General features: G+C 43.3%; 1 protein-coding gene across 2 annotated transcripts in view; it reads right to left on the bottom strand.

Annotated features, from left to right (window-relative positions):
- The window catches only part of TTYH3 (tweety family member 3), a 1,772,574-nt gene that overhangs the window by 671,562 nt on the left and 1,078,128 nt on the right, over window positions 1-22,884 (bottom strand). For both annotated transcript variants that reach the window (XM_044089562.1, XM_044089563.1), the window contains exon 9: window positions 20,224-20,316. In XM_044089562.1, the coding sequence (XP_043945497.1) occupies window positions 20,224-20,316 (93 nt within the window). The remainder of the gene's footprint in view (window positions 1-20,223; window positions 20,317-22,884) is intronic.

Below are 22,884 nucleotides of genomic sequence, written 5' to 3'. Positions count from 1 at the left end.
TTAGACTATGTCATATCTTTGATTGGATTTGTGGTTAATAAACCAATATGATCCATATCATACCTGGGAAAGTGTCAGTGAAATAATTGCAAATTCTTCCCAATCATACCACATCTGTGAGATGGTTGCAACATTTACAGTGAATCACAATTATAGATGGCCGTTAAGGCCAGGGGGAAAAAAGAGCCCCAAGGTTAATGATCCAATATTTTTCTTTGTGGTTCAATATGCTATGCCACCCCTGTTGGTTACTCCTATCTCCAGTAATTTTGTCTATAATCATGAACATAAATTTTGCATTATTGTGTTTTAGGATATGTCGATACAGAGCATTGGTCTCTTTTTTTATTTCTGATGTCACTTTTATGTTCCCCCATCCTGACTCTGAGTGAGCGGGATGTCTGTCCTACATAGAATGCTGAGCATTGTCATGTTGCCAAATATATAACCCAACTACTACTGCAATTTCCAAAAACTCTAAGATCATATACTCTGCTTGTGTTTGCACTAGTAAATTGTTTTAATTTACTTACTTGATTGCAGGATGTACAGTGGCCACATGGAAAAGTGCCCAAAAGTTGGTCTCCAGACATGGTCATCTGTTTATAGATGGCGCCCCCACTTTCTTTATGCCTGTCCAGGGGATATCATCGATTTGACATGTCAGCTAGTACATGGTTGGATAATCAGGACAGAAACACACTACTGGAATATAAAAAACGTCAATCAACAGCTCAGGCGTCTTCACTAAGGTTTGTCACTACATATGGCAGGAACCATAAAGTTATTAGAAACATTCTTGATGTCAATTGGAACATATTACTAGCCAATGACCAACTAAGAAATGTTTTGGGCCCCAAATGTCAGTTTTCCTACAGACGGGGCAAAACTCTAGGAGCCTTGTTCTCACATTACAAGCATAAAGAAAGTAGGGGTGCCATCTATAAACAGATGACCATGTCTGGAGACCAACTTTTGGGCACTTTTCCATGTGGCCACTGTACATCCTGCAATCAAGTAATTAAATTAAAACAATTTACTAGTGCAAACACAAGCAGAGTATATGATCTTAGAGTTTTTGGAAATTGCAGTAGTAGTTGGGTTATATATTTGGCAACATGCCAATGCTCAGCATTCTATGTAGGACAGACATCCCGCTCACTCAAAGTCAGGATGGGGGAACATAAAAGTGACATCTGAAATAAGAGAGAGACCAATGCTCTGTATCGACATATCCTAAAACACAATAATGCAAAATTTATGTTCACGATTATAGACAAAATTACCGGAGATAGGAGTAACCAACAGGGATGGCATAGCATATTGAACCACAAAGAAAAATATTGGATCATTCACCTTGGGGCTTTTTTCCCCCTGGCCTGTAAATGTTGCAATCATTTCACAGATGTGGCACGATTGGGAAGAATTTGCAATTATTTCACTGACATTTTCCCAGGTATGATATGGATCATATTGGTTTATTAACCATGAATCCAATCAAAGATATGACAGTCTATGTTGTATATTCCTAATTTGTTATAGGCTACATTGTCTAGCTATATATTACAGAACTCTTTCTCATTTAGAGTTTATAAAAATGTTAGCAAAGGGCTCTATATACCAGCCCACTTCCTAGTTTTGGGGGTTCTATTGAGTTTATTAATCCCACATCCAACACTATCATTTATAGTAGATACATATTATGAATATTGATATGGGGTACCATGAACATACTAGTACCTACACAAGTTACTGTAATCTCACTATTCATGACACTGGATACTTTGTAACTTGCCCACAGCATGTCCTAATACGCAATACACTGTTGACAATAGTCTTCTATTGTGTAGAGGATTATTATGTACTATATTCCGACTTTTATGGATCTTTTGTTAAAAGTATCATATCATACTTGTTTTCATGTCAATGGGGATTTCATGTTTTTTTACAGCATGTCCCCAGTATAGTATTTTATTGGAAGTCTATAGACATTTTTGTTTATCACTGTTTATGTATATAATTTATATATTATCTTTGCGGTTTATGGTCTCTGTATATTATTTATAACACATGCCATTTTCAATATTGTTTTACATTGTTAAATGTTTATAGTCTTCTGATGATGATTCCTATGGTTATATACCTATATATACAATGGTACTGTATAACCAGCCTAAGGCTTGGACTATACTATTTCTCCATTGGTTGGTGGTATGTATAAATATTCATGAGATTTTCTGCATGATAAATGCTTTTTTTCAATGAGGAAGGCTGGTTTGAACAGATTACTAGTGTTTTGTGGCATTTCATGCCTTATTTATAGTTATTTTTCAATAAAAGATTTTTTTGCTGCACATGCTGGCCTCTGGTGTTTTATCGGTTTGTGATTTGGCCGGGCATTCCGTACTGGTGGGGCGTTTAGTTCTTCATTCTTGTGTTGTGGAAGAGGCAGGCTCTTTAGAGACGGAATGCTTTCCCAAGACATGGCATAGCCTTCTTTGATGACAGTCAGAACCCATTTGTCTGTAGTTACCATTTCCCAAAAATGGAGAGACGGAAAAAGTCTACTGGATAGAGTAGTAAAGGGGTCAAGGAGAGGGGAGGGGTAGTTGGCAAGTTAGTCACAGGTTTTTGCTTCCAAAAGGAGGCCTCCCTGAAGGGGATTCCGTATGTGGTTTGTTGGAAATCTTTTGCTTGGTGTTTTTCTTTGGGAGTGGACCCAGGGTCTCCCTTAACAAATGCAGCAGACTTGACTGGGCAGTTTCTATAGTTTCTAGGGACTGTAGAAAGTCTTTCATAGTCTTGCTTAACTCTTGTAGGGCTTTGAATAGACTGGCAGCCTCTGGACCAAATAAGCGTTCTTTGTCTAAAGACAAATCAAGGACTTTAGTTTTGAAGTCCTCAGTGATGGCCTGGCTGCATAGCCATGCATATTGTCTGATGACTGAGCCCGTGGCAGTAGCCATGGAAGAGCATCCACAATATCATAACTACATTTGATGCAGTGACTGACTTTTTGTGCAGTCTGAGTCATTATGGTCTGAAGTCACTGCTTAGAATCCACTGACTGAGTCTGACATAACCTTTTGCAAGGACTGTAGTACAGAGAATTTGGTCATTTGTGTTTGGAAGTTAATGGCTCTGACAGCTAGGGTGAAGAAGGTGTAGACCTTCTTTCCCCACCTATCCACAGCCCTACTTTCCCTGTCTGTGAGAAGGGCATTAGCATTGGGGAGCAGCTTAGATGGTTTATCTGAGGAAAGAAAGACCGTAGTAGTGTCAGTCACAGGATTCTATAGCTATTCATCAGGTACCTAATAGAACTTGTCTGGTCTTTCTGGTGCTTGTGGTTGAGAATCAGGGGTTGAAGATGTTGACTGGAAGGCATCCTGGTATGGTTCTAGTACTGGTGGCACTGGAGAAGGGGCTGGTGTGCATATTTCCAGAAGGTTATAGTCTCTCTTTTGATCAGAGATTTGCTTTTACTGCCATTCAGAATGCCTCATCATGTTCTGAATAGTTTCCTCAAAAGAGGCTTCCTCAATGGGATAATTTGGAGAAATGTAGTCCCCTTCATCTGAAGGGAACCGTGCTAGAGAAGGCATTTGTGAGGAATAATCCAGAGAATGATCAGCGTCTGTATATTTTCCTCTTCACCAGATGGCAACTCTTGGGTATGTATTTGTAGTGTGGCCTGTGGCAGCTGAGTCACAAATGGGGTAGGTTTCAGGACCATGACAGCTTTAAGTAAGCCCTGAGAGAAATTGATCCATTCATTTTCCTTAGAAGCTGTAGGGAAGGTCACATGCCTATTTTTTTGCTTTTTCTTTTTAGGCATGACATCCACCTGAACAAGTCTTGGAGATTCAGAACCTTGGTGTATTTCAGAGTACCTAGAACTTCTTCCCCGGCTAGGATTTGAGGAACTTCATGTGCTTCCTCCAAAATGAGGACGGCAAAAGTCATCTGAAGCATCCGCAGCCTGCAATGCCACAGGAGCCATACTGGCCTCCAACAAGGTCTTGGTAGCGGGCAACTGTGGGGATACCTGATGTACTGTTGGTTCTGCAACCTCAGCTGGCACATTTAACTCAGACTGCAAATCATCTCGAGGTCTCGAGTTTCTTCTTTAGTGAAGGGCAATGTCAGATGCTGGGGATTCTGCCATATTTGCTTGGGTCGGGCATTTTAGACACGGTTTCAAAAAACATGTTACGGTAGGAAAGTCTCACCCTAAGGATTTTTGGAATAAGCAATTAGCAGCTAAAGCAGGCTTTGTAGTAGTGTTCTGGGCCTAAACAAAAAAGACACAGTGTGCAAGTCCTTGTACGGAATCTGCCTACTGCACTCATACGTCACCTTTTAGCAGTGTTCTGGGCCTAAACAAAAAAGACACAGTGTGCAAGTCCTTGTACGGAATCTGCCTACTGCACTCATATGTCACCTTTATAGCTGACATCTAACAAAAATGTTTAACACAGTCCTGATTACAAAAAAGGAAGGTTCCCCAAGTAGGCACTTATCTGAAAATGAAAAAGTAAATCAATGGTGTCACACTGCAAGCCCAGCTATCTGGAATTTTGTAAATAATTCTATGTCATTTGTGAATACTGATGTGAATTATACAGAACTGTACGTTATGTACAGAGCTTCAAGAATATAACCACAGCATACCCTGCTGGAACACAGAAGATTAACTTGCAAAACTTAAGAATAGTTGAGGTTATTTTATAGCTGGGCCTCTCTCTGTTTCAAAGTAGAAGCAGACACGATGTCTAGAGCTAGTTATTTTTGTATTGCCTTGAAAGAAAACCAATTACTAGGTTTAAAATGTAAAGTGTTTTATTGTTTTATGACTATCAAGATATGCAACGATCTGAGAGATATGTATTTCTCACACAGAGATGTTAAATTCTGTTAAGTTTCTGTTTAGGCTGGGAACTAAAGTCAGGTGACAGAGTGGTGTCATCCAGGCTGGCCCAGCAGTAATGTTTGACATTAATTTGGGAACTGTCTCAGAGAGAGAGACTGTGCATTTTGTCTTGGACCTAGCAAGAACATACACTCATCATAATCATCCTCATCTGCACTTGCCTGTCTGTATGTGAGATTTAGGGCACAGTATCTCCTGTAGATAAAGATAGGAATATAGTAAAGATTAGTTTACATGTTTTCTGTATTTATTTGAGACTGTCCTGCAATGTTTTAAAATATTTCCTGTGATTCTGAACTTTGAAGTCACTGTGTTGTTACTGAGTATTGTCTTGTTCATTTATTAATTATTATTAAATATATTTAATATCTTTGTGGCTATTTCCGAGACATATTTAAACTCAGAGTACTTGCATAATGATTTGGTGACACTGTATAGGCCACTCCTAACAGCCTGTCACTTGGTCAAAACTACCATTTGAATTAACAGTAACATTACATAGTAGGATTGGACACCCTTTGTAAGGGCCTTATAGTTGCTGGTAAGGGTGGCTGGGGCAGCTGGAACTACCTTATAGTCTGGGCAAAAGGGGGCACATAGCTAGTAAACCTGCGCCAGCCTTTCCCAGGTGTGTGTGCATGTGTCAGCTACTTGGGCAGGGACATAAAGCACTGTTGGACAGAGGGGGTGCTGAAGGTCTTAGCTTGGCCATTCGGCTGAGATCTTAAACCTATAGCTGTGCCAGTGGGGAGTCATATTGGGGATCTGGATAAAGAGGGGGAAACCAGCTCAAGACTGACTGATCTCTGCGTGCTCTTAAGGGAAATTGTATTTTACTGTGTGTACACTTGTCATCCTCTGTGTTTACATCCCCTAGCTGTTGCCAGTGGTGATGATTGAGTCTCCTTGATTACTGGACCAGTGCAGGGGCTGCACAAATGGCACCAATGACCCAATGCAGTTCAGTCTGTCAGATACACAACTTACTATGAGACAGCTACCAGACAGTCTGAGCTACTCATGCATATATCTGCCTATATAACTCAATGCATACACCCTCAAGTAGGTAAACCTTTGTTACCCCAGCTGAACATTACCAGACGAAAACCCATATGTTAAGAATAAAGCAATATGGATTTCATTCAGTACATCAACAACTGTACAGATTATTTTACTCATAAAATACATGAAAGTATTCTGAGAACTAAATCACAGTGAAAAGGGATAAAGGAAGGCTTACTTACAGGGAGAACTACAGGTAGGAGTATAAACATCAGGGAAGAGGGTACTGAATTTACTGGTGGAAATTAAAGGAACTAAGGAATTGGAATGGTAAATGAGGTGGGATGAAGCTAAGTAGAGGTTTGGACTCAAGACTATAAGACTGACTGCTTTCCCTAACAGGGATTAACAGAGTGCAGACCAAAAGAAAGGGATAGGGGGTGCCAAGTGAAAGACCAGCATTGGCAGCATTTTTAGTTGAGCCTAAAACAGAAGCTACTGTTTAAAAGGGGTAATTGGTTGGGCATATAAAATATTGTATTGCCAGCTATAAGAATCAATCAGAGGAGGTTATAAAATGTTGGGAAAACAGAAAGGAATGGTAATTTACAAAGGAAGAATGTGAAGAAATATTTAAGGCACCTAAGAATACAACATGGTACAGAAGGTTTAAGATTTTTGCATGGAAGACTTCAGATGAATTTTCCCCAAGCTAATATTAAGCAAATGCCGGAAGTATAATGGAGAAGACAAAGCTAAATTGGCAACATGTTTTTAAGGAATTTAACAAGCTAGCAGATTTAAAAAATTCTCTATAAAGTACTTTGATGGAAATGTTGGAGGCACAAATGTTTGTAACTAAAGAAAAAAGAAGTTATGTCTTACCATAATGTTCCATCTGTGTTGATCTTCATCTATTCTTGACTTCTGGGTTACAGTTCCAATCCTCGGAACCGATCTGACCGTGATATAGCTCGCGTCAGCCAAAAAATACTCAAGCTAATAGTCTACCCACAATGGCCCTCTCTACATTAAATCAGATCAGAGTTTGCAGACTTACAGAAACAATACAGTGAGACCAAACTCAAGTCAGAAGCCATGTCCAAGGTGTATCCTAACAGGGAAACCTAGGACAGCAAATCGCCCTAGGCAGGACTCTATAGGAGCGGCAGGTGAGGTGGGATGCAAGAATAGGTGAAGATCGACAACACAGCTGGAACGCTATGCTAAGACAACTTCTTTATCTGATGTTGTCAAGCTTCATCTATTCTTGACTTCTGGGACAGAGTCCCCAACTACCTTAGATCCTGGGTGGACCTATGGAAGTACATTCCTGAGAGCCAATAGCCTAGTACCCTCCTATGAACCATACAACCAAAGGGGGCTCTCCTGCTGGAGACCATATCCAATTTGTAATGAGTAATAAAGTTATGTGGGGTAGACCATGTTTCAGCTGCACAAATTTCAGACTTGGAAGCTTTAGAATGAAAAACAGCTTATGTCACTATAGATTTGATGGAATGAGCCTTCACCGGCATAGGAAGCTTTATATTCTTTTCAGTGTAAATAAAGGAAATACAATCTCTTAACCATTCTGACAGAGTAACCTTAGAGACAACTTTGCCCAAGGCTGCGCGCCCAAAAATGAAACAAATAACTGCTCTGGTTATCTGAATTGTTTAGTTCTGTCCAGGTAAAAACGTAACTGCTTGTGCACATCCAAAAAGTGTAAACAATATTTGCCCTTATTAGAAAAGTTTGGGAAAAATACAGGCAAATCTATAAATTGATTGATGTTGGCTTCTGAAACCACTTTAGGAAGAAAGGATGGGTTTGTTCTGAGTGAAACTCTGTCTTTATGGAAAATTAAATAAGGGGGCTTTGAACATTGAGCTTGTAATTTGGAAACTCATCTCAGAGGTGACAGCTATAAGTAAAAGTGTTTTCCAAGAGAGGAACTTTAAGTCACAAGTAGCTGCAGATTCAAAGGGAGATAATGTAAGTGACATTAAGTCCCATGGCGGTACAGGACCTCTGAATGGGGGCTTTAAACAAATTGTCCCCTAAAGAAAAACCTTAAAAAGTCTGTGAGAAATTAAGGGCTGGTCACTGAAACAGTTATGAAAATTTGAAATGGCTGCTAGGATATCCTTAATAGCAGAAGCAAAACCCCCTTTAACAAAAGTGATAGCTAAAATCTCTAGAACCTTTTCCACTGGAACTGAAAAAGGATCAAGGCCATTACCATAAGTCCAGACACAAAATCTCTTCCATTTACTAAGGAAGAGATTCCTGGTGGACGGTTTATGGGATGCCAACAAAACGTGCTGCACAAGAGATGGAATGTCATTATGCCTGGCAACTAACAGAATTGGAGAAGCCAAGCAGTCAGCTTGAGAGTTTGTAGACTGGGATGCACCAGTCCCTGGGAATGAGACAGAAGGTCTGGAACTGGGTCCAGAATCCACGGGTGTCAAAGAAGATGAGGCCATATGCAGGGAACCAAATTTGTCGAGGCCAGTAAGATGCAATGAGGATTACTTTGCTTCTCAACCAAGCTGCTTTCTTGAGGAAAAAAAAGGCATAAAAGAGGGCCAATCAAGGAGAAGAGAGTCTCTCGGGACTTCTGTTGAGAGGGAATTAGGGCAGAATAACCTCTGCCCTTGTTGTTCAGGGGGGGTGAAGCAAGCAGGTTGCAGCAAGGCTGGCCCCATTGAAGAAAGATCTTCTTCGCCACTCTGGGATTTAGAGGCCACTCGTGAAGCATGGGAATGCATCTGCTCAGTTTGTCTGCTATCATGTTTGAACTCCCTGGGATGTGTATTGCTATCAGAAATCTGTTAGAAGATACAGCCCATTGCCTCACTCAAAGGGCTTCTCAACACAGTGAGTAGGACCTGGGTTCCTCCTTGTTTGTTGCTGTACCAAACTATTTACATATTGTCTGACTGAACAGCTACTGTCCCTTGAGGTAAGGCAGAGTGAAATGCTTGCAATGCTAGAAGCACCGCTCTCAACTCAACTCCAGAAAATTGATAAGCAGATTGGCCTATAAAGGGGACCAAGTGTCTTGGACTGTCTTCCCCATATAATGATCCCCCACCCCATCTTTGAAGCATCTGTGGTCACTATGGCCTCAGGCTGAGGAGACAAAGGGACAACCCAGAAGAACTTCTTTGGACTGCATCCTCCACGATAGGTCATCTTTGCATCGGCTGGTTAAAAAAAAAACTGGGTGATTCATAGGATGGGCTAGAATTGACCATTGGTTCGCAAGAAGCCAATGAAAGTCTCTCTTGAAATCTTGACAGTGGGACTAGAGTGACGGCTGCTGCCATGGAGCCTAACTGTTTGAGGTACTAGTTGTGTCGGTATCTTGCTTGAGCGAAGAATAGGCTGAACCTGAGATTGTATTTTCTGCAACCTGTGGTGGGGTAGAGGCGCCACACAAGACAGAGCATTGAGATGAGCTCCGATAAACTCCATATCCTGAGAAGGGATCAGTTGAGACTTCGCAAGATTGACTGTGATGCCCAACTGCTGAGATAGTTTCAAAATAAAATCTGTCATTTGAAGTAGTAGATGTCTGGTGGAAGCTGTGAGCAGCCAGTAGTCTAGGTATGGAAACAATCTGTGCAGCCTCAAATGTGCTGCTACTGCTGCCATATGTTTGGTGAACACCCTGGGGGGCTGTGGTGAGACTAAAGGGCAGCACCCTGAATTGGTACTGGCTGGCTCCTAGCTAGAAGTGGTGAAACTTTCTTGAGCATTTGTCCATTTTTATGTGGTAATACGCATCCTGAAAGTCAATAGAGCACACCCACTCTCCTCTAAAAGGGAAGTATTGACTGAAATGTGACCATCCAGAGTGTTGACTGTTGAACAAATTTGTTTAGAATGTTGAGATCCAAAAATCGGTCTCCAGTCCCCTGTCATCTCTGGCACTAAAAAGAACCTGGAGTAAAATCTGGATCCTAACTGGTCTGGTGGGACTTCTTGGACGAGACTTTTTTTCTAGCAGCTTTTGATATCTAATGCTGCTTGGTTCCTCTGACTGGGTGGAGTATCATGGAATTTCATACAGTTCCTTAGATAAAGGGTGAAGGGGACTAAACCTCTGGAAATAATGCTTAGCACCCAGGCATTCAATAGTTATGCATCTCCAGGCTGTTTGGTGCAAGGAGAATCTTCAACTGACTACCTCCAGAGGCAATCAGGCCCCCTTTCAGGAGCACTGGTAGGGTTAGCCAGAGAAAGACTCCCTGGAAAAAGAAGCTATGTCTTACCATAACGTTCCATCTGTATTGTTGAACCTCATTCAGTCATTACGCATGGGTATCGGTTACCAGCTCGGAATGGAGCCGGCCATTTTCCAAGCTCGCGTCAGCTTCAAACTCTCGAGCTGAACTCTTACCCACAATCCCCCTCTCCCCGTTACCTCAGATTGAGTTTGCAAGTCAAAGAAGGTACAGGCTACCTCTGGTCAAATAACCCAAGAGAACCGGATGGTGAGATCCACTAGAAACCACAGGAGGGGGAGGGAGGGAGGGTCGTAATGACTGAACGAGGATCAACAATACAGATGGAATGCTATGGTAAGACATAACTTCTTTATCTAATATTGTTAATCCTTGTTCATTCCTTATGCATGGGACAGAGTCCCCAGCTACCTCTATTCCTGGGAGGCTCTCATGGAAGGACATTCCTGAGCACCACAGAACCGAAAGATGCTCTTCCCCTGGAGGCCAAATCCAATTTGTAACGATTGATGAAGGTATGAGGCATAGCCCAAGTTGCAGCTGCACAGATGTCATGTAAAGAAGCTCAGGCATGGAAGGCAGAAGTTGCCACCGACCTTGTTGAATGAGCTTTCATGGTAGTAGGCAACGAGATATTACATTGTATATAAATAAAGGTCACACAGTCCTTCAACCATCTAGCTAATGTGACCTTAGCAACAGCAGATCCTAATCTAGGTCCAGAAAAGGCCAAAAATAACTGGTCAGATTTATGAAAGGGTTTAGTCCTGTTTAAGTAAAAACGGATTTGCCTGTGTATATCTAGGGTATGTAGGCAATACTCTCCTCTGTTTGAATGACTGGGAATGAAAACTGGCAGTTTGATGGCTTGATTAATGGACATTTCAGAGATCACTTTAGGCAGAAATGACGGATTAGTTCTCAGAGACACTATCTCTATGAAAAATCAAGTATGGACTCTTGATACATAAAGCTTGAAGTTCAGAAATACGTATGGCGGAAGTAATAGCGACCAAAAACAAGATTTTCCATGACAAATACTTGAGGTTGCAAGAAGAGGCTGGTTCGAAAAGTGACACTGTCAGAGCTTGTAGAACTAATGATAAATCCAATGGTTGAATAGGTTCTCTAAAAGGTGGCTTCAGATGATTCACACCTTTTATGAAGGTCTTGCACAATTTATGGGACATAAGAGAGGAATCTTGGACACCCTCATGAAAATTAGAAATTGCAGCCAAATGAACTCTAATGGTAGAGGCCGATAGTCCCAATTGAAACAGGTCGGCCAGACAGTCTAGTGTTATTGACACTGGTGCTGAAAAGGGGTCTACTTGTTTATCTTTCAGCCAACAGGTAAATCTTTTCCACTTGCTCAGATAAGTAATTCTAGTGGAAGACTTATGAGAAGCAATGAGAATATCATGTACTGGTAAAGAACAATCATTCTGCCTGGCAATCAAGGGAATTGGAGTAGCCAAGCTGTGAGCTTCAGGCTGTTCAAGTTGGGATGAATCAGGTTCTGTGGATGTGAGATCAACTCCGGGGTTGGATGGAGAATCCATGGTCGATCTAGTAGGTGAGGCCAAAGGAAGGGGAACCAAATCTGTCGACGCCAATATGGTGCTATGAGGATCACCTTGCTCTTCAACAGATGGGCTTTCTTCAGAAACTGGGGAATGAGGAGAAAGGGTGGAAATGTGTAAAGAAGACCCAAAGGCCAATCATGGACTAGAGCATCCCTGGGTGACTGTCCTGGAGGGGGAATCAAGGCGAAGTAGTTGCTGCATTTGTAGTTGGTCGAGGATGCAAAGAGGTCGCAGCAAGGACGGCCCCAGCGGTGGAAGATCTTCATCGCTATCAAGGCATTTAGGGACCACTCGTGAGGTTGAAGAATATACCTGCTGAGTCTGTCTGCTATCATGTTGGTACTCCCGGGAATGTGTGTTGCTAGAAGAAAACGGTTTGTAGCCATCACCCATTGCCATATCCTCATGGTCTCTTGACAAAGGCGGTAAGATTTGGTTCCACCTTGCTTGTTGATGTACCAGACCACCGCCATGTTGTCTGATTGAATCGCAATTGTCCCAGACGGCAGCAGAGGATGGAATGCTTGCAACACCAGAAGCACCGCCCTCAGCTCTAGAACATTTATATGCAGATGGGCCTCCAGTTTGAACCAACTGCCTTGGACTGTCTGTCCCTGACATAGCCCCCCCCCCCACCCCATCAGGGAGTCATCCGTGGTCACTGTGGCCTTGGGTTGCTGGAGGGAGAAGGGGTGAGACCATTGTGAGAGATTGTGGGTCATCCACCAATTTAAATCCTGTTTGCACCTGTGGGTTACTCAAATCAAGGCTGAAAGAGGATGCTGAAAAGGATACATTTGGGTGAGCAGTAGCCATTGTAGAAGCCTCATGTGAAACCTGGCCAGGGGAACAATGGTGATGGAGGCTGCCATGGAACCCAACAGCTGTAAAACAGAGTGAGCCGTGGATTTTTCTTTTGAAAGGATTGGTATTAGTTGTTGCTTTATCCTTAGAATTCTGTGCTCTGGAATAGCAGCCCTGCAGTTTTTTTGTGTCCAAGATAACCCCTATGAATTCTGTCGAATGAGATGGGGTGAGATTGGATTCTGCCAGTTTATGGTTATGTCTAGCCTTTGAGCAGCAAAGACAGCATGCCAGGGCTTTTTCCAGTAGACGTATGGTGGGGGCGGAAATGAGCCAGTCGTCTAGGTATGGAAACACCTGGAATCCTTGAAGTCGCAAGTGAGCTGTGACAACTGCCATGCACTTTGTGAACACTCTGGGGGCTGTAGAGAGTCCGAAGGGCAGTACTCTGAACCGGTAGTGACTGGCTCCCGCACGGAAGTGCAGAAATCTTGATGGCCTGTCCACCTTTATGTGGTAGTACGAATCTTGAAGATCTATGGAGCACATCCAATCATCTTTTTCCAAAAGCGGGAGGATAGACTACTGTGAATATCTGGAATTTTTGTACTCTCACAATACACTGAGATCCAAAATTGGTCTCTAGTCCCCGGTTTTCTTTGGCACCAAAAATCGTCTTGAGTAGAATCCAGATCCTATCTGGTCTGGAGGGACTATTTGGATGACTCTCTTAACAGCTTTTCTATCTCTAGTGCTACTTCTTCCCTTTGACTGGGTGGAACGTCGGGAAAATTTTTTGAATGGATGGGACAAAGATCGAAGAGGATATGATAACCTCTGGTTATAATCCTTTGTACCCAGGAATCGGTGGTGATGGTTAGCCAGGTAGAAGGGTACAAGGAGAAACATCCCACAACCACCTCCAGAGGAAAGGAGTTGGGCCGCTCTTCAGGAGCGCTGGTAGGACTGACCAGGGAAAGAATTCCTGGAACCTTGGTTATGCGGACCCCCCCTCTGCCCCGAAAGGAGCGTCTTTCCTGTGAGTTTCCCCCTATGCCTCTGGGGGAGAACTCAGCCTGTGTGTCATGGAAAGGACCCTGAGATTTCTTGAACCATATCTTCCCACTCTTTTGGTTTCGGGAGAAAGCACGTTGAGGGGAAGAATAATGGACACCTAAGGCAGAAAAGGACTTACCATTCTGTTCACATCTGGCCAGTGCACTTTTAACTTTGGGCCCAAACAACGAGGAGGCCTCAATGGGAGCATTAAGAAAAGAAGACTTAAAGGGTTCCGCGAAGTTGCACAAGTGCTTCCAGGTGTGTCGTCACAAGACCGCAGCTGAACCCGTTGCTTTAGCTGCTCCTTCAGATGCGCGAGATGTCAGTCGCACAGAGGAGTTAGATATAGATTCAATGGTGGCCAGCTGAGAGGCCACTTTGTCACAGATCTCATCAGACACGGTACCAGCCAAGGTTTCAGAGAGCTCAGAAACCAGATCCCTTTGAAGCATGGTAAAATGTGCCATATAATTCAGGGACTCGATAGCAAAGGTCGCTGAAGCAAAGGTGCGCTTCCCTATCCTGTCCAGGGCCCGGGACTCTTTGTTAGGCGGATGGACAGTCTGGATTTCTTCTTCTGCCAGATCCTTTTTTGTTGCGGCCGCCACCACCAAAGCATCCACAGGAAGACCTTTGGACCAAAGGGGATCCGAAGCAGGAGGGGACAAGATCTTATCTGGCCTCCGGGAAATAGCTTAGACGGTATCCGGAGCCTTCCAAGCACGCTGCACGATGAGCCGGACAAGTTCATCGGCAGGTGGAGTAACCCAGAAGGTAGGGGGCTTGGCGCAAAAGGCCTGCAGGAACACAGATTCCTCAGAGGTCAGATTAGAGGACTGCCAGTCACCTCTCTGTTTCAGAATTTTGAGGATATCACCAAAGGATACCTCAGAGGTTGACCGAGGGGATCCTTCCCCCTCATCGAAATCTGTGTCTTTGGTGAGGGACTCCTCTGAGGAGTCACATGTGCTTCCTCTTACATGAACTTTCCCAGTGGGCCTCCTCAGAGGGAGAAGCTGGAGAAGACAGTGGAAAAGGGGATTCCTGAGGGAATATGTCCTGTGGTCCTTGCACCTGGTGTCCGCTAGATGTGACTTGTGAAACCAGTGTACCAGAGGAGGGCGGAGGTATAGACAGTCCGGTATCGCCAGCAGCAGCGAAAGCCTTCTCCATCAGTTGGAAGGCTGGTCCACCCGAAGAGGAGTGTATGTCTAGGACAAGGGTCACCCCTCCCCTAAGTGGCTCAGCCTGCTGACCCGGAGTCCCTGGATGGCTGTGGAGCAGCAAGCTATGCATGTCACAACTGACATCCTGGGTCGTAACAAAACTTTCCTGCCATGAAGGCAACTGCGCTTCCTTAGTGAAATCCATAAAGGGAACCAAGAAGGGGAAGACTGTGCTATATCCATGGACTTCAAAGGCAATGAAGGAGGAGAATAAGAAGGGGTCTTTGGAGATGGGTGATCACCTCCCAAGGAAGGATAGTTCCTGAGGGGTGGGATACCTCTGGCCAAGAGTACCTGGTCCACAAGACGCAACACCATGTTCGGAAAGGCTTCTTGTGGACCTCACGGAGACTGAGGGAGAAATAGGCCTGTCCACAGAAGAGGCAGACATGGTGCCCATCTCATCTGACCACACCGAGGACAACGGTGCCAAGAGAGACTGGACTACTGTTGTCTTGCACCGAAGTCATCGGTGCCGAGGTCATTGTCTGCACCGACACCTGAAGAGGTTGTCGGTGCCGAAGCTGGAACAGACAAAACTGGAGTCAACAATAAAGGCATCGGTTCTGAGGAAGAACTCGTAGCAGACGCGGTCAAGGTCTGCGCCGACTGAACAGTCGGTGTTGATACAGTGGTAATGGTCTGAACTGAGGAGCCCCTTGGTGCCAATATGTAGAAGGCTGCAGGAGAAAACTGAGCCGAAATCACTAATGGAGCCGAAGGCCTCGGTGCCAAAGTCTAGGCACTGAAAGCATTTGGGCTGACAGAGAGCTGCGGAGCCGAAACTTTAGCCTTTTCAGTTTTGGTTGGCGGGAGTTCCCAGCCGGGGACGAAGGCAAAGATTTAGCCTTAGTAGGAACATCCAAGGTTTTCTTACGGGCTTTAAGAGGGGGTTGAGGCCTCCGACCCAGGAAAAGCCTCTGAAAAGGGAGAGTTTATAAGTCCCTTCAGTATCAGCTTGTTTTTCCTTTCCAACAAGGTTCTATAAGAAACATTCTCACAAATAGTACAGGGTGGGTCAAAAGACAAATGGGAAGGTCCCAAACAATAAACGCACAAAGAGTGTGCATCAGAAGTAGGCAGTTTGTGTCCACAATCAGAACACCGCTTAAATCCCGAACTACCTTTCTTATCTACCATGACAGCAAATTAATTAATAGAAACGATACCAAGAATGGTACAAGAGAGCACCCGAAGGTATGAGAGAAAAAAGGGAATAGGATTACCAATGATGGTAAAAAGAGAACACCTCGCGGTAAAAGTGGTAAAGAAAAAAGCAGAAAAACCTGAAGAAATTATGAACGCTAGATGCGATAGGGTAAGAGACAATAAAATATGAACTTTTCTGACAGAAAAGTAATCTGTAAAGCTATTAAACAACAACTGACTGTACTTAGCTCAAGAGAAGTAGCTTGACATGACCGAATGGCAACACGGCAAATGAAATCTGGGGTAACAGGGAGGGGGGGGGGGGTTGTGGGTAAGAGTTTAGCTTGAGAGTTGGAAGCTGTCGCGAGCTTGGAAAATGGCTGGCTCGGTTCCAAGCTCGGAACCGATACCCATGCATAAGGAATGAATGAGGATTGACAATATCAGATCCCTGGCTCTGCGCACCACTCCTGCCTCTGGGACGGCGTCTTCCAGTGTAACCCCCCCCCCCCCCCGACCCAAGGGGCGTTTGTACCATGTGCGGCCTGGAAAGGCTTGTGGGACTTCTTGAATGCATTTTGCCACTTCTTTGATTCTTAGAATAGGATCACTGAGGAGTGGAAAAACGTACGCCCACAGCAGACCAAATCTTTCTATCTTTCTCGCACCTGGATAGAGTTTCCTTAACTTTGGGGCAAACAATGAGGATCCGTCAAAGGGAGCACTAACGAAGGAAGATCTGAATGGTTCCACAAAACTCTCACAGGCACATCCAAGCGTGCTTGTCGAATCGCAACACCTGAACCTGCTGATCAAGTCATCCTTTTAGGTGCATGTGCAATGAGCCTCATGGACGAGTGAGATATACTCCAGGGTAGCTAACTGGGAGGCCACTTTTTCCTGGACCCCCGTAGCTACTGCTCCTTGATCAGATCCCTCTGAAGCCTAGTGAAGTGTGCCAAGACATCCAAAAACCTAATGTAGAAGGTCGATGATGCGTAAACCCACTTCACAAACCTATCACCTGGACTCTCGGTTAGGGGGATGTACAGTAGAGCCTTCCTCAGCTAGTTCTTTTTTACTGGCAGCCGCTACCACCATGGCATCAACTACTAAACGTTTTGCCCAGTGTAGATGATCCTCAGGAGCGGAAAGAAATTTATCAGGTCTCTGCGGGATAGGTTCTATAGTCTCAGTAGCTTTCTAGGCCCGCTGAGCGATCAATTTAGATAGTCAGTGGGCAGGGTCACCCAGGAGATAGACAGGCGAGCTCCAAAGGCCTGCAAGTACACGGATTACTCAGAAGGGTCTTTGGGCTTTTAATCATCTCTGTTTTAGGATCTCCAGAACGTCTCCAAAGGAGACGTCATCTGGGGGTGACTGGGGGGAACCCTCCACCTCACTGAAATCCGTGTCTTCCGTGATGGATTATTCAAGAGAATCAAGGAGTTTCCTCTTACACAATTTATTCTGAGGAGGCTCTTCAGTGGGAGCATCAGAAGAGGATTCAGAAGAGGGTAGACTTTTGGCAGGTAACTCTTGAGACCTTGGAGCTTGCTGTCCAGGGGTGGAGATTGGTGATAACTCCAGTAAAGCAGGGGTCAAGGGGTGAGACCCCGGTAACACAGCAGCCACCTGAGACAAGGCAGTGGTCAAAGCTCTTTCCATAGCTTGAAAGGCAGGTTACCCTGAGGAGGAATTGGGTCTGGGAACACAAAAACTCAGAACTGGGGTCACACACTGCCCCGAGAGACCCAGATGAAAAGCTAAAATTGAGGGCAGGTCTACTGTTAGTGCAGCCCAAAAAGGTAAGGTCAGTTTCAAAGAAAAAAACAGAGCTAACTCAAACCCCTTGGGCCCGATAGCGAAGACCCAAACCCAAGGACCCAAAGGCACGGAAGGAGCCAGAGCTGTACCCCATACCGAAGAGAAAAAGGTTGTCAGTGCAGAGGTCATTGGGATCTGTGTGGTTGGAGTCGACTGCTCTAAAGCCTGCAAAGAGGTATGAGGAGGAGTATAAGAAGGGGTCGTAGGAGAGAAACTCCCTGCACCAGGAGGGACAAGGGACTGAGAAGATGGGGGAAGACCCCTTAGCTGTCAGAATCTGATCAACTAACTTCACTATATCAACTTCTGAAAGACTCCAGGTTCAGTGAACAGACAAGCCAGATGGGGACTCAGGTCTCTCTAAAAAGGGACTGGAGCGTTGCCCCAAAAAAAGGTCAACAGATGGAGAATAAGTAGTCCTAGGGTTGAATCAGAGAATCTGTCTTCGGCACCATCTGCGGGACTGTAGGAGAGATCTGCGCCATCACAGCAACAGTGGGAATTGGTGCCACTGTTGGAACCATAGTCAAACTAGTATTACTTTGTGTTGTAGCCTGTGTGGAAGTCGTGGCTGGTGTCGATGGCACCAGTAGGGGGGTCAGTGCCAAATAGTCATTCCGTTCCAAAAGCTTCATAAACTTAGCTTTTGGCTACAAAGAGTAACTTGCAGAAGAGTGCTTATGCTTATTTTGTGTCAGTGTCAAAGAAGATGTCAGCACCGAATGAGAAGTTTTAGTACCAGATACCAAAGGAGACTGGTCAGCCTTGGACAAGGCTTCTTCGAAAGGGGCTTTAAGAAGCCCTTTGATAATGAGCTTGTCTCTATGCTCTACCAGGGCTCTATTACTGAAACCCTGGCAGATAGAGCACTCAAGATTCAAATGGGATGCACCCCAAATAGTACACGCAGCATTCATGTCCATCAGAGTTTGGAATTGTTCTGCCGCACTCTTTATACTGCTTAAGACCAGTTGTAGTAACTTTAGATTTATCTGGCATCGCCATAAACTACATTAGGAGAGGCAGACAAGGAAAGAAGAAAGAAACAAAAAGCGCTCACACCACAAGGGAAAACACTACCAGCAATGGTAGAAAGATTACCTAACAGTAAGAGGGAGATGGGAGAAGGGCACTACCAACGATGGTAGTTAGCAGTAGCAATGGTAAAAAGGAAAGGGAAACACACATTGATAGAGGGTAGACTAAAGTATGAAAAATCTACAGAACTATAATATAGTAAAGGCTAATCAGACAAATTACAAGGAAAAAATACATTTTTTTACTTAGCTACAAGAGTGTCGGCTGACACGTCTTGCTGTAAGAGCGGCAAACTAGATCTGATGTAAGGTAGAAAGGAGCACAGTGGGTAGACTGTTGGCTCAAGAGTTTTTTGGCTGACAAGAGCTATAATGGCCGGATCAGTTCAGAGGATCAGAACAGTAGCCCAGAAGTCAAGAATAGATGAAGACTGACATCACCAGATTAATTCTTTTGAGCTATGATAAGGGATCTTGCCTAGATATAATAAATAGAGCCTTACTAAGTTTAATGCTATTGGCTGCCAAAAAGGAGCAATTACTCAGACATGGAAATCAAAATCTAAACCAACTGCAACTGAAATACTGAATATTTTATTAAGATAAAAAAGAGGTTGAATCTTTAGGAAACAGAAGGATCAAATTTCATAGAAATAAGTGGAATTTGGTGGAACAATACATGCAAAATAATTTTCAAGAGGAGGTTTGACGGAGGGCAGATCATCAGCAATTATGTTGGAGAGAATGAAAATTGCTAAAAAGAAAACATTATGCATACTGGATGATTATGAAGATTTGTTTTATTTTCTATTAATGTATGTACCCCCTTTAATTAAAAAAAAATACAATACAAAGAGTATACACAAGTGGCATGGATGAAGAACAAATGGCTTGTCTTTTCTTACGAGCAACCCCTTGTCAGACTTCTGCTGTCTTGTGAAAGCGAGCGCAGCCAGCATTGCTGCAGCACAGACAGCTCTCTGCATTATTTGAAAACACATGCATAAAAAACAATGCGATACTGAACATCTGCAACAAAAAGGTTAACACTTTCTTCATTCTTCAGCATTCTACCAATGTAAGGCAATATGCAGCTGTCAGAACACATACAAAAATACTGGCAAAACATATTTCTGTACTTTTACAAACACTTAGCACTTCAAACCAATGCCCCTGGTATGAATCTTATTAAGCAAGTTATTGTTCATCCTGTACTTGCAGCAAGGACAATGAATACCAGACATCTTGTGTATATGTGAAAACACAGATTAACATATGTGTGTGTGTATTTTTATACAAACACAAAACTCTATTCTTTATCCTTAACCTCTCTGCACTTGCCTTTGAAGCCGGATATTCCTTCCCAGCTGATTTCATGAGTTCCAGTACATCATCCTGCATCTCAACCAAGGCTTTATGTCCACCTGAAAGCTTCTGTTAAATAAACACAAACAACATTTATATGCCATTGGATCTCACATGCAGTACAAAACTGTCAACTCCATAGGTTCTGCATGACAATGACGCTGTAAAGGTTAAGGAGTTCTTAAAGCTGCATATATGTCAGGAAAACATTCATGATTCGTTTGGAAAATAAAGTTTAAGAAAGTCACGTAGAAAAGGCTAAAAACTAGTCATTTACAAGAAAACTATGAAAGTGGTCACATGTATAATAAAATGGACAAAGACTATCTCAGTCAAGTGAATGGAAGCGGTGTCCTTGATTTCTTACAAAGATGCAGTAGCAACCTGGTTGGAATAATCACAACTGTCTAAAATGTAACATACCAGGGAAAAAAATACAAGCAGACCCCATGAGGTAAGGTTGGGATAATAAGTTGTCACAAAATACACACTAGCTGCCGTGTGTGTGTGTGTGTGTGTGTGTGTGTGTGTGTGTGTGTGTGTGTGTGCATAGCTTGCATATTCTGAGTTAATCAGTGGATCGGGTTCAGTTAATGTCGCTTTAAGCCTACCCCATTAGAAGAAACTTGGGCTCAGAAATAGATAAGCTAACCTGAGTAGAATTCCTGTTTGCCAGGACAAATGACCTCCTCACCACACCCCAAAAGATATACACACAAACCATGTGAAATTCTTTGAGAGATAATACCTGCATCAATGAGGCATTTTAGGATGAGTAGCTAAAACAGTACAAAATACTTTAAACCAAATATGTAGCTGGTCTAGCATGGGTTCCTCATCATAGACAGAGGAACTGCTTTCTGCAAAGTTAAGGAAGTGTTCCTGGTACCATGATCTTGCTTAGACACTTACCACCTATATGAAAAATTTCTAGGGGTCAAAACATAACAGGGGTTATGTATTGGAAGACTTTTTCTTGTCAGCATTCTGCTAACCTAAATGAGATTTTGGTCTTTTCTCCAGATCTGTGATGGTGTTTTTAATGACTTGGTGAATTGGTCAAAGAGCAAAAAAAAACTAGCCTGTTATTCAACAAATACGAAGCACGGTATCTTTACCTCCTTATCTAAAAATATCTTAGATGGGATATCTCTTTAAAATCAATAAAAAAAACATCATCAGCCACCCCCCCCTTTTTTTCCCCCTATTTTCTACATGGATCTATTTCTTTCGATTCAATACACTCTCCCGCCTTTTCTGACGGTCATGTCTGACTGTTGCAGGTTCGCTCTCACACAGTCTATCCATGATTTTGCTGGATGCCCTCATTTCTTCTTGCCTATCACAAGTCTTCTTCACCAGATTTTCTGCTTCCTTCATATGTGCCTGAACTACCATAACCCGTTCTATGTGACCTTCTCTGCAGTTGGAGCAATTTGGGCTTCTGCTCTGGTGTCCTCTCATTTTGTCAGTCCCACATTGTGCATCCCAACACCCATCTCAGGCACCTCATCTCCATCACTTCTAGCTCACCTGCTCTGCCTTCACTGCCCAGGTTTCGCTACCATACATTACTGTCACACCAATGTTTTGTACTTTTCAGTTTCTTTGGCATTCTCCTGTCTCACACAGTCCCTGACATCCAGTTGGGCACAATCCCTGTTTAACATCTTATTTAAAAAAGTGGTTCAACTTCAGTTTGCACTGCAGTATTAGTTTTGCTATACAAGTCCAAGTGCCTGACAAACAGTAAAACCTGTAGCTTTCTGACCTTCTTAGTAATGGAAAGTCTGCAACTAGCTCAGCCACAGACAAGTTAAAGTCAACCTCTTCAGCACCAGTGGTGTGCCTATTCATCCCTCAGTAACTCACGACTTATATAACTTCTATACTTACTCAATTCAACCTAAAAATTTGAGAACTTGAGGCTGGAGCGTACCTGGCTCATAAAAATGAAAGACATAAATGCATAAACAAATAAATGAATAAGATCAGCAACAGACCATGTTATCAGAAATGTGATTAACCTTCAGGAGCAAGGCAAGGCTAGCCAGATCCATCACAGAATGAAAATACGATATAGAAATTTTACTTAAAAAGATAAGGAGCGAGATGGTGGGTGGGTTGATGAGGAAAGGATAGAATACTTCAACACAGATCTGACATTACGGTTAAATACATAACTTTCGTATATGACGACTTGTTTGCAATCCATTCAAGAGACTAGACAGAGTCCACAGCTAATTTTATACTCAGGAGGTGACATGCAAGGATATTCCTGAGCACAACTGAACCAAAGGAGGCTCTGGATCTGGACTGAATATCCCAATTTATAGTGCGAGATGAAAGTATGAACTTTTGACCAAATAGCTGCAGCGCATGTATCAATTTGGACACTAGAGAAGAAGGCTGAAGAAGCCACAGATCTTACAGAACGATAATCCCCTCTGCTGATAAATGGAAGAAATGCACTGAGCCAGGTAGTGAGACAGTGTGAACTTAGATGTTGCTTTTCCAAATTTAGCTGTAGAAAAGGAGACAAATTACTGATCACATTTTCTGAAAGATTTTGTCCAATGCAAATAAAAACAGAACTGGTGGTGGGCATCTAATAAATTCAAGTGTATATTCACCCTT

This window comes from Protopterus annectens, chromosome 12.part0, assembly GCF_019279795.1.
Source record: "Protopterus annectens isolate FY-2018-M chromosome 12.part0, PAN1.0, whole genome shotgun sequence".
Taxonomy (NCBI): domain Eukaryota; kingdom Metazoa; phylum Chordata; order Ceratodontiformes; family Protopteridae; genus Protopterus; species Protopterus annectens.
The sequence above is the reverse complement of the archived record's forward strand: the minus strand, read 5'-3'. Positions and strand labels throughout refer to the sequence as shown.